Source organism: Pongo pygmaeus, chromosome 3 (genome assembly GCF_028885625.2).
Source record: "Pongo pygmaeus isolate AG05252 chromosome 3, NHGRI_mPonPyg2-v2.0_pri, whole genome shotgun sequence".
Classification (NCBI taxonomy): domain Eukaryota; kingdom Metazoa; phylum Chordata; class Mammalia; order Primates; family Hominidae; genus Pongo; species Pongo pygmaeus.
In genome coordinates this window covers 165,825,286-165,837,611 of record NC_072376.2, presented here as the reverse complement: position 1 = coordinate 165,837,611, position 12,326 = coordinate 165,825,286, and the positions used below count along the sequence as shown (strand labels likewise).

General features: G+C 35.7%; 1 protein-coding gene across 4 annotated transcripts in view; it reads right to left on the bottom strand.

The window, feature by feature from the left end:
• The window catches only part of ARFIP1 (ADP ribosylation factor interacting protein 1), a 129,395-nt gene that overhangs the window by 15,090 nt on the left and 101,979 nt on the right, over positions 1–12,326 (bottom strand). For all 4 annotated transcript variants that reach the window (XM_054484562.2, XM_054484563.2, XM_054484561.2 and 1 more), the window contains one exon: positions 8,248–8,422. In XM_054484562.2, the coding sequence (XP_054340537.1) occupies positions 8,248–8,422 (175 nt within the window). The remainder of the gene's footprint in view (positions 1–8,247; positions 8,423–12,326) is intronic.

The window sequence follows — 12,326 nt, the reverse complement described above, 5'->3', positions numbered from 1 at the left end:
GGCATAGTATTTAAAAAACATTTTCTAGCTAACTTTTTTTTTTAGCTAATTTAATTTTCCTATCTTTTTAAAAGTATTATTTTTCTGAATAGGTAAGACACATATGTGGTTCAAAATTAAAAAGGTATAAAAAGTATACAGTGAGAGGTTTCATTTTCATTCCTGTTTCCATTCACCCTGTTCCCTCTACAGGTAACTGATTTTATTAATCCTTCCAGTTTTTCTTTATGCAAATACAAGAAAATATGATTATACATTCTTCTTTCTTTTCTTACACACAAGATACTGTACAATAAACACTACTTTGTGCTTTGCTCTTTTCATTTAATTGTCTGTCCTGAGGAGTTTTCTATCATTAGCATTCTCATTTTTTTTAATAGCTGCAAAGTATTTCACTGTATGAAAAAACCAGTTTATTCAATTAGTACTTTACTGCTGAACCACTGAGTTCTTTCTCATCTTTAGAAATATGAAGTGATACTGCAATGAATAACCTTGTACCTATGTTATTTCATCTTTGTGTAGGCCCTAAACTACCTCTCCAGCTTCATCCAGTACTATTTCTCCCCTGTTCCCATTATGCTCTGGCCTCACTGACCATCAACATATGCTGTTTCTTCTAACTAAAATCTCCTTCCATCACATACCTTTACCTTACTCCTCTCTCTTTGTATCTTGGCCCCAATATCACTGCCTCAGAGAAGCCTTCCATGATACCCCAGCCCTTCCCCCACAACACACACACCTGGCCAAGTCCTCTGTATACACACATGACATTTCTATTTTCCCTTCATCACACTTACCATAGCTTGTATTTATGTAATTGTTTGGTTAACGCCTATCTGTCTTACTTGACTATAAGCTCTATGAGGGTAAGACCATTATACCTCTATCACCTAACTCAGTGACTGGCATATAAAAAGCAATCCACAAGATCTGGCATGGCAGCTCACGCCTATAATCCTAGCTCTTTGGGAGGCTGAGGCAGAAGGACTGCTTGAGGCCAGGAGTTTGAAAACAGCCTGGGCAACATAGTGAAACTCTGTCTCTATAAAAAAATAAAAAAATTATCCAGGCCTGGTAGCACATGCCTGTCATCCCATCTACTCTAAAGCCTGAGGTGGGAGGAGTGCTTCAGCCTGGGAGGTAGAGGCTGCAGTAAGCCATGATCACACCACTATACTCTAGCCTAGATGACAGAACAACACCCTATCTCAAAAAAAAAAAAAAAAAAAAAAAAAAAGCCAAGTGCAGTGGCATGTACCAGTAGTCTCAGCTACTTGGAAGGCTGAGGTAGGAGGATCATTTATGGCCAGGAGTTCAAGACTACAGTAAGCTATGACTGCACCACTTCACTCCAGCCTGGGCAACACAGTGAGACCCTGTCTCAAATAACTAAATAAATACAAATAAAAAGACCACTCCATCAATATTTGCTGAATAAAGGAATAAAATGTGAAAGGTGCCAATTATGCATCAGTCTCTGTTAATGTTTTACCTATATTTGTTTTACCTTTTAAATATCTCCTGAAGCCTTCAGTTTACTCTGTTTCCACTATCACTATTGTAATCCAACTTCCCACCATTTCTTGTCTAAGCTACTATACTTATTCTTAGGCCCTACTAAGATCTATCCTCCATATTTTAGACCTATCATTTGCTAAGAATTATTTCAAGGGCTTCCCACTGATATTAAACTTTTCCCTAATATGGCCGATCAGGGCTACATAGTCTGGCCACCACTTACCTCTCCAGCTGTCTCCCTATGCTCTGGTCACACTGGCTCTAGTTACATTCATTCTTTCACCATACCACACCCTCTCCTGCCACAAGCCAGTTGCACATGCTGGTATTTCTTCCTGGAATACTCTCTGGTTCTCAGTTTCTCACTTTCTCAACATTAAGTGATGTTAATGTTCAGCATCACTCCCTCATGAAGGTCTTCCCCAACCACTCTTAACTGACCATGTACCTTCCCTTGAGAGCGCCAGTCACAGCCAAAATTAAGTCTGGAAGTAAAGATGCATGAATAAGAGAATGATTCACAGAATCCAAATGTATGTAATAATATTTGGCACAGTGTTGAAAGGCAGGTTCTTTTGTGTCCAGCACTATGAACTCCCTGGTTGCTTGTTACACTTACAGACATCAATCCATAAATGCTTATTTTAATATTTAGAACCAGGTAGTTCTTTCACCTATATAACTTAATCTCACTTTCCCTAGGAGCACACACCAAGAAGTACTACCGTTTTTGCTTTAGAAGTAAAGGTGACATTAAGTCACTGGCATGAATATTTTTAAAGTACTCAAGAAGAAATTGGGGTTCTTTTTCTTCTGACATGGGAAAAGAGATTTCAAGAATGTATCTCCTTGTGCACATTAGGTATTAACATGCTCCTTAAACTTTGGCAACAAGTATCTATTTTTTAAATTCTGAGGTTTATATTTTTTCCTCTCAAAGAGAAGTTTTAGTAAGCAAAGAATACTTCTGCCCTCAAAGCTTTTCCAAACCTTTAGTGTATTTTTACAAAGAAGTACTAGGCTTTGAGCATTTTTTTCTTTTTTTTTCTTTTGAGACAGAGTCTCGCTTTGTCACCTAGGCTGGAGTGTAGTGGCGTGATCTCGGCTCACTGCAACCTCTGCCTCCCAGGTTCAAATGATTCTCCTGCCTCAGCCTTGGGAGTAGCTGGAATTATGGGCACGCTAGGCTAATTTTTGTATTTTTAGTAGAGACGAGGTTTCACCATGTTGGCCAGGCTAGTTTCAAACTCCTGACCTCAAGTGATCCATCTACCTCGGCCTCCCAAAGTGCTGGGATTACAGGCGTGTAAAATAATATATTAGAAAAGAAATCCTAATATACAGGAATGTTACCGTATTGTGATTATATATGAAACACTGTGAGTGAAAACAACAGTTTTCATATCAATCTAAGATTAGGAATGACTATAAATTTTAAGAATTTTTTTTTTAATTAAGTAACTATATAAATCAAATACGTGTTCAGGATAGATCCCAAGTCTGGTTCATCTTTTTCTGCCTCTTCTGTCATCCTTTAAGTCACTAAAATATAACATAATAATGAAACAAACCTGCATTTAATGGTTATAGCTAATTTGACATTACCTTAGAGTAGGAGTGTATTTTACACTTCTTAAAATAAAAATAAAACCCTTGCTTTTTATATTTATACCCCAAACTGCTTTGTCGAATCTTCTGATACATTCAGATCCCACTCCCAATATATTCATTGCCTTGAGATTTATCATTCCCAAGTTAAATTACAGTCACCTTAAAGAAAAAATTAACCTTCAACTATTTTTTCACATCTTTATAGTTCCAAGCCACATAAAAAGCTATCTAAAAAAAAAAACATGAGTTGCTTACATTGATCTGCATATTTTTCTTTAACTTTTTGCCTCCTCTTTCCATGCAAACAGTAAACATTGCAGAAAACAGAAGCATTTCTGAGAGACTATCCTTTGGCCTCACGAAAGCAAAGAGTGAGGTAATCAGGATTCCGCCTTTTATCCTCTCCGAGTTGACTTTCATTCACTTCCATCTCCTTCCAATCCCTGTAGTGCGCCTCTAATTCTGGGAAGAATGCAAACATGCACTTGCTGAATGAGTACTATATACCTGCACCATTGCTAGGCTTTATGAGGGCTGTAAAAGAAAGCATGGTATCTACCCTCACAAAGTCTACAAAGCACCAGAAATGCCTATTATTCTTTCTCTTTACTAAATTAGCCTATGTTTTGTTTTGAACTCTGAATGAAACAATAACAGGTAAACAAACTGCCTTAAGTCACAAAATAGCTCAAGTTACATTATTTAAAGGTCTCAAAAAGAAGAAATACTGATGAAAGGAGAAATATTAGAAGACTAATGAGCTATGTCTTTACTGCTACACAACTCAATGTGGTTTAGTAAACAAAGAAGAGAATATCAGAGATGAGTAAGGATTGTTTAGGTTAAAGGCAAACACAACTAAATCACGGGGTGAAGAGACAGAAAATACGAACTATAAATAGTAGAACAACACTGTTTTTTGTTAAGGGTAAATGACAAATGCCCTTAGGTGCATTTATCACATATATATGCAGAAATGTGAGTATTTTATACACCTTACCTCTTTGTTTTGCCATAGGGAAGAAAGGCTAGACTAAGTACATATAAACACATCAATTTTATAGCTAAGAACCTAACTCCTGATCTGTCTCAAAATTTTAAAAAAGTTCTAAGAGGGAACAAACAAAAACACTAAATGCTAAAGCTTATTACTATAGTCACACGGCTGGCTTTTAGTCCCATACTCAAGGACTACTTGCTTTTATTTTATGCCCTATTCTCATTGTTTGGTTATCTGGCTTCTCATTTTAGAAGAGAAGTGTTATGAAAAGATATTCCAAAAGCCATGACATGAGAACCAAAAGAAAGCCAAAAAGAGAGACAGAGAGAGAGAAAAGCTGCAAAAAACAGGTGTATATACTGCAGCAGTCTTTAGGACATTATCAAATTACAGAACAGCACATTCATTGATGTTTCAGTTCTTCCTGTTAAGAAATAAGACGACTAGCGGGATGCGGTGGCATGTGCCTGTAGTCCCAGCTGCTTGGGAGGCTGAGGTGGGAAAACCGCTTGAGTCCAGAAGTTCAAATCTAACCTGGGCCACATAGTGAGATCCAGTATCTTTAAAAAAAAAAGCAGGGGATGGGGAGTGGTTGGGGGGAAGAAATAGGAAGAGTATACTATGTTTTCTTCAAATTAAAGTGTTGGGCCTGGTGCAGTGGCTCATGCCTGTAATTCCAGCACTTTGGGAGGCCAAGGCGAGTGGATCACCTGAGGTCAGGAGTTCGAGACCAGCCTGGCCAACATGGTGAAACCTGTCTCTACTAGGAAAAAAAAAAAAAAAAAAATTAACGGGCATGATGGCACACACCTGTAATTCTAGCTACAGAGAGGCTGAGGCAAGACAACTGCTTGAACCCAGGAGGTGGAGGTTGCAGTAAGCAGAGATTATTACATCACTGCACTCCAGCCTGGGCAACATAGCGAGACTCCTTCTCAAACAAAAACAAGAAACAAACAAACGAACAAATTAAAGTGCTAAGTAGATTACCTGGCAACCACACATAAAGAGATGTTGAGGTACAAATTCACCTACAGTTTAACAAAAGAACAAAAAACCTAGACTTGAGGCATTTCAAATTACCAAGAAAGCAAACAGGGATGACAGACAGTTCCTAGGCTAAAAACCTGCTTTTCCTTCCTTTTTAAAGCTATTAAAAGTAACAGAAAAGAGTAAACGTTGCTCAACAACAATAACAAAAAAACAAAGAAAAGTTCTCTCATGGCTCTCTGTCTTCTTCTAAATGACAATTACTACTTAAAATAACAGTCTGACAATACTTCTTTATCGTTTTGAAGAGTTAAATAAAAAATATACAAAGACCAAAGTTTCTTTATAGATTTTACTTTAGACATAGCTGATTACTCAGTTCAAATTCAAACTTAACCTTGATGACAACTGTGGAAAGCCAAAACAAAGAATATCTATGCTATCTGCTGCAGTCTGAATGTTTGTGTCCCTGCCAAATTCAAATGCTGAAATCTTCACCCTCAGTGTGATGGTATTAGAAGGTACTAATCACCTTTGGGAGGTACAGTCCTCATAAATGGAATTAGTGCCCTCATGATAAAGGAATGGGAGGGACCCCTCCCTGTTCCACCACGTGAGGATATAGCAAGGAGCCATCTATGAGTCAGAAGGTGGGCCCTCACCAGACACTGGTATCTTCATTGTGAACGTCCCAGCCTCTAGAACTGAAAGAAATAATTCTCTCTTGTTTATAAGCTACTCAGTTTATGGTATTTTGTTACAGCAGCCCAAAAAGATGAAGACATCATCTAAGAGTATAAAATCCTTGAGAATAGAAGCAATTTTCTATTTTTATTTAATAGTAGTAATAATATTATTCTTAAAGCAATGACTTCCAAGCCTTTATATCCGAAGCCCTGACCCTGTTCATCCAAACTCTCAACACGCATCATCAAATTCCTACCAATCGTTTCCACTTGAGTATTCTGTCATCATCTCAAACTAAACACTGGATCAAACAGAAAAAATTCCCAAACCTTTACCCTTACCCCCTTCAGGCCACACCAGCTTCCCATTTTAATTTTCCGATCCCTGTCATGCAGCCTTAAAATCACCATATTCCTTCCTTCATGCTGCTATTGCAAAGACCCTAGTTCAGGCTCTTAATCATTTCATTTGGCTATAAAAGATTCCTAATTAGTATGTGTGCTCCTACTTTCTTTCTTCCTTTAAGAAAGAAAGAGACTTTCTAAATAACTTTTTCCTGCTACTATCAACTTTAAAAATTCTTCAATATTTACAAGATAAAATTAGAAGTAACATTCATCTGATTGACATTTAAAATTTATAGAGACGACCTGGCTCTATAAATGAAAAGTGTCTCCTCCTTCCCTCCCTCTATAAATGAAAGTGTCTCCTTCTTCCCTCTCTGCTCAGTGTACACATTCCAAGGCCACAATTCAAAGTCTTTATGTGGTCAAGGCTTGGTATAATCTGGCTTCCAGTTACCATTTGATTCTCTCTTCCTTTAAATCACGTGAACCTTATGTTTCACTATGTTAGTCTACTTTTCTATCAAACACGTATATTCTTCTAGCATACCTCTTTTAGTATTATTGTGTAGTGATGATAGGGCGGAATGTCAAAAATATTTTTATATTTAAAATATACAGTGTCTATTATCTAAATATTGATATATTCACATCCATTATATATATGACTAAATATATATGACTAAAATGAATATGTATATATGACTAAAATATATAAATATATAGTGTGTAGATAGATACACTATATATTAGTGTATATATATACTAATATATAGTGTATATACTAACATATTAGTGTATACATATAATACATAGTGCATATATATACTATATATAGTATATATATACACATAAATACATTATACACACACACACACACTAAAATAGGTATATATATATGACTAAAATGAATGCAATCTTATGTGCTCAGCTAATGAATACCAGAAGGCTGCACCGGGCTCTGTCTGAATGATGCCAGGCAATTTTTCTGACAACTCTGCTGAGGTTTCCTTTATTGCCACTATAACGTCTTCTGGTGAGTAATTTTCACCCACAGCAGCTTAAAAAAAAGTCAGTGAAAGTGCTGGACTGGGTGGATCCCAAAGAAATATATTATTTTATAGGTTTTATAGTAGCCATGAGAATTTCTAAGGAAATGTTAAAGAAAACAATAAGATACTGACAGTTATAGTTTACTAAAATGCCCTTTGATGTTATGGAGGAGAGAATATAAACATGACGTTTCCTGAGAGAACTGAAAAACAATTTTAAGAGGGTAACTGGAAGAGAGTACAGTTGAAGACCTGTCATGACTTCACAGGATGTGAAATGCATAGAAAAAACTACCAACGTGCAATGGTGAGACCCATCTGTACAGGACTGCACTACACCTATTCTGTACCATGCTCACTCATTTCCCATGTCCAGAACTGCAATCCTGCATACAAAGCTGAATATGCAAGTAATAGAGATACGTCAAACACGAGAAACAGTAATTTACTTAAACCAAAACACAGGAGCCTATTAGTATATGAATCCACTTCCTGCTGAAACCTACAGCTGGTCCAGTTCAGCCCTCGTTGCTCTAGTCCTTAGATGTGTTCACATACGAAAAAAATGTGGAAAATGGACCTCTTGGCTTCCTTCTCCTAGGTTGTGCTAACTGCAGCCCTAAGCTGCACCTTTTAGCTATTTTTCATTTGTCAGTTACTGAGAAGAATGCCATAGTTCTTTTCCTGAAATCTGTACCTATCATTAATAGAAAAGCTTCAAAATATTCAGAGCATAATCTATCATTATTTCAATTTTTAAAGCACTTGCTACCAACGCCAGTCCAAAGATCAATGGCTGTCCATCAAATACTTTTTGCCATGTGTTATATGTGAAAGACTGGGACAGTGGCATTAATAACTTTTATCAAAGAAAGGTAAATATATTTTGTATACTTCTAAAAACTCAAACACTGATTACAAATGGAATTCCTTCTTGCAATTGTCATACAAGAGAGTTAACAGAAACAGAAAAACTGACTATCTCTCTTTAGGGTGACTTCAAAGTCCACAGAAAGACCTTAGAAGGTAAAGAATTTACCTTATTTTCTTCTAGAAATTTCAATTTGACAGAAACATCATTGCGCATTTTATCATATTTTTCCTTATGTGCTTGGAAGAGATGCTGTGACTGCTCAATCTTTGGCAGAGTGTTTGCGTCACGTGGTCCAAGATTCAGTTCTTCTAAATCAGTGCGATATGCATCATATTCAATCCTGGAAAGAAGAGAGTAAGTGAAGCATACTACAAAAACAGTAAAATATGTTCAAAAGATGGGTTGGAAATATGTAATATTCAGTCTCATACTATACAATAAAATATATAAAATTCTCACACATATTCTACTTGACACTTCTGAAATCATTATTTCTTTAAAAACAAAGAGCTATTTAAATAAGAACGGGGAAAGCTGCTGGTTAATCTCATTAACTATTTCTCTCAAAGCACAGTATTAACTGACAAGTAAAATTTCCAAAATCTAAAAACCAGTTAAAAAAAATAAATGTCAAAACAAGATCAAGGGTAGAATAAACACCCCATGTGAATTCCTTAATACTGATGAGGCAAAGCAGGTAAGGACAGCAGACTCTAGAATGGCATACTAAAACTAACAGAAGTGTAAATGGTTCTGAAAAAAGTCTGGGTTAGGAATGCTCAACAAAAATGTAATGTCAGCAACACATGTAATTTAAAATTTTCTAGTAGTTACAATGAAATAATAATTAATTTCACCTGTTGTCAATATATTTCATTTTACCCAATATATCTAAAATATTAATCATTGTGGCATGTAATCAATATAACAGAATTATTCATAGGTACTTTACATTTGGAGAGTGGGTAGTGAGTCTTTGAAATCCACTGTGTATTTTACACTTCTATCCCATCTCAATTCAGACTAGCCACATTTCAAGTGCTCACCAGACATGTGTGGCTACCATACTTGACAACACAACTCTAGATGAATTTCTGTAACATCAGTATTCAGAACGTAACAACAGTATCTACTGTAGAGCACTTACCATCCTGTGTTCTGTAAGATGCCTCACTCTGATATTCTCCCCCCCATCAACTCAAATAGTTACCCCACCACTGTCATCACTCCAAGATCCCATAACCCCTCATAATAGCTCTATCACAGCGCCTGTCTAAGTATAGTACTACCTTGCTTATTAAACAGTGATTTATCCAGCAGCTTCAACTATTCGGTACTCAGCAAAGAAGAAGCAAAGTGACCTCTAATTTAGTCAAGATCAGAATCACAAAGCTTATACCCTAAAACTAAAGCTCTTTATTTGGAGATCATAGGGGTATAATTCACATCTCCTATTCTGGGAATTAACAATACTTTAAATAACATAATCTATATTGTATACATGACTTGAGAAAGAATACATCAGTTCTTCACACTGTTCCTAATTTATTCTTAACTCATACTGAATTTAGCAGTATGAGTTAAGATTTAATTTATTTGGCCTCTTTCAGGGTCAAAAGAGAACCATTCATTCATTCACTGATACATTGATTCATTCAACAATTCTCAAGTGAGCACTTTCTACGTTCCAGGCACTGTGTTAGAAAGTAGAGCTATAAAGATGAACAGATATGTTTATCCTCAAGAAGCCTGCATTCTAGAGGAAGAGAACCTTGTAAACAATTACAACAAAATGAGATAATAAGAACTACCATAAAGGAGGGTAAGGTATAATGGAAATCAAGAGGAATAATTATTTAATTAGATATCTGAAAAGGTATCTCAGACAGAATTAAAATACTATAATTAAAATTTGAAGGATGGTAAAAGCTGGCTAAGTGAATTGGGATAGGGAAATCAGTAGAATACTCTGATTCTGAAGAGAATAGCATGGACAAAGGCATAGATTTGTAAGATACAACGACACATTTGGGAATTCAGTATGTCAGAATCTGAAGTTGGAACATGACAATGGAAGAAATTAACATCAGACAGGCAGGCAGGATTGAAAGCAAGCAGCCCTACAGGCCATGTTAAAGTGTTTAAATTTAATCCAGCAGGACAAGTAATGGGAAGCCACTACTTGAAGTGAACAATGTTGATCTGACATAAAAATGACATGATTGTATCAGGACAGAAAGATGAACCTGGTGGTAGTGTAAGAGATGGAGGATAGAATAAACGATTAAAAAATCAGGAGCAAAGAAACCTATTAGAAGACAATATAAGAAATGAGTCACTGAATCAGGACAAAGGCATTGGAGCTAAGGAGACAAATACAAAAGATTTAGGAGGCAAGACTGACTTGGCAATAATAACTAGTTAGTTAAATCCATGGGTTCAGGAGCCAAGCTGAATGACCTCTCTGCCTTTTGGCTCTATCTTGAGCTAGTTATTTCATCTCTTTGTGCTCCAGTTTTTCAATCTATAAATGTGGATAAAAATCTCCACAAAAACTTCATATAGATAAAACACACAGGATACCTGGTAATAACTGATACCTTTAGAATGATTACTATTATGGCCAAATTAGAAGAGGGGTATCTAGAAGCAAGCACGCTAAAAACAATAGGAAATAAAAGAGAAAAAAGTAGAACTAAATAAATAGTAATACATGGTGATTTAATCTAAGGACAAATATCCTTCAATAGCCTTGGAGCACATTTCTAAAAAACAGTGATTAGCTTAAACATATTCAAAGTTATAATACTGACCTTATATTTCTTAATTTTACATTCAGAGTTTGTAGGTGGTACCAAAGTAAAACTTTCCATAATAGCTTCTCTAACAGTGCTCATTACCACCAAGAAGAGAAGCTCACTAAGTTTTCAAAAAGCAACTTCACTTCAAGGTTGCCCGTCTGAACTGAGTCCATATCAACAAAGTTAGTGACGGTTACTTTATGGCTTATGTAAAACTTCTAGAGAACAGGTGTCCAAATCTGAAAAGTCTTGACCACAATTGACTCCCTTGTTGGTGCTGCTGTGGAGAAGTGTTGAATGGGCTGTTACAAGATTTTCTATACATGAAGCACCAGAGGGCTAAGAAATACTTGTACACAATGCATAATAGGGAGCATTAAAAGGCCACTAGGGCATTTGCCTAAATTACCACTTTTTGTACTGATCAAATAGATGACCCTTGCCCTAAAAGTCAGTAAATTCTGGCTTTGACAGAGAAGGAAATTCAGCTACTGAAAAACTTGTAACCTTGGATTCTTTTTGACTATTATCCATCAGTAGGCAATGTTTTAGTGTTAACAACTAGCCAATTCCACAGCTACTTCATAAACAACAGAAAAGTCAAATCCCAAGCTAAGTTTAATGAATAAGATCATACATTGTAATTTGAATAAAAAAGGATAAATTACGGGATGGCATAAAACAAAAACAACATTACTGTTGTTGTTTTTTAAAGTATACACAGAGGCTGTGTAAGGGTTTCCCTTAAGAAACCAGCTACCAAGTACATGTAACTTGATTTATAATTTTGTTCAAAAGTTCCAAATGAACCTATATACTGTATTTTATAATCTGAGATCTTATACCACATTATACTTAGGGCACTAATACTCAGGTATAAGGCCTACTGATAAAATGTCAACCATACAGAACCAATGGGTTCTTATTTTGCCTTTGAAATTGACTACAAGTGAGCAAACCATTTAACCTCTAGAGTGTTTTCTCCTCTACAAATTAATTATAAACTGTTTAGAAATAAAAGCTGAAGGGAAAGAGATTATTACTAACGAAAATATATTTCAGGATAGGTAGACAATTGCAAAGTAGAGAAACTAGATTCACAAGTTCTTAACTAGGAGGTGGTGGCAGTATTTTTGGAAGAAAACAATATCCATCTTTAAAACCCATAAATGTTAATCAGAAAGACTAGAAAATATGAATATTTAAAATGATTAGAGATAAAAGAGTACCATTATGAACAAATTAGGACATTATGAATAAGGAACAGACAAATTTAGAAAAGGATCAAATAAAACATATAAATGAATTTTTAAATTCATATACATAATGAATCCTTTGAAAAATACAATTTCCATGAAAGGATTTAAATTGAGACTGAAAAACCAATTACTGAGAATGTTATTGAAGAGATTTCCACGGAAGGCTATCTTACTAACAGCTATC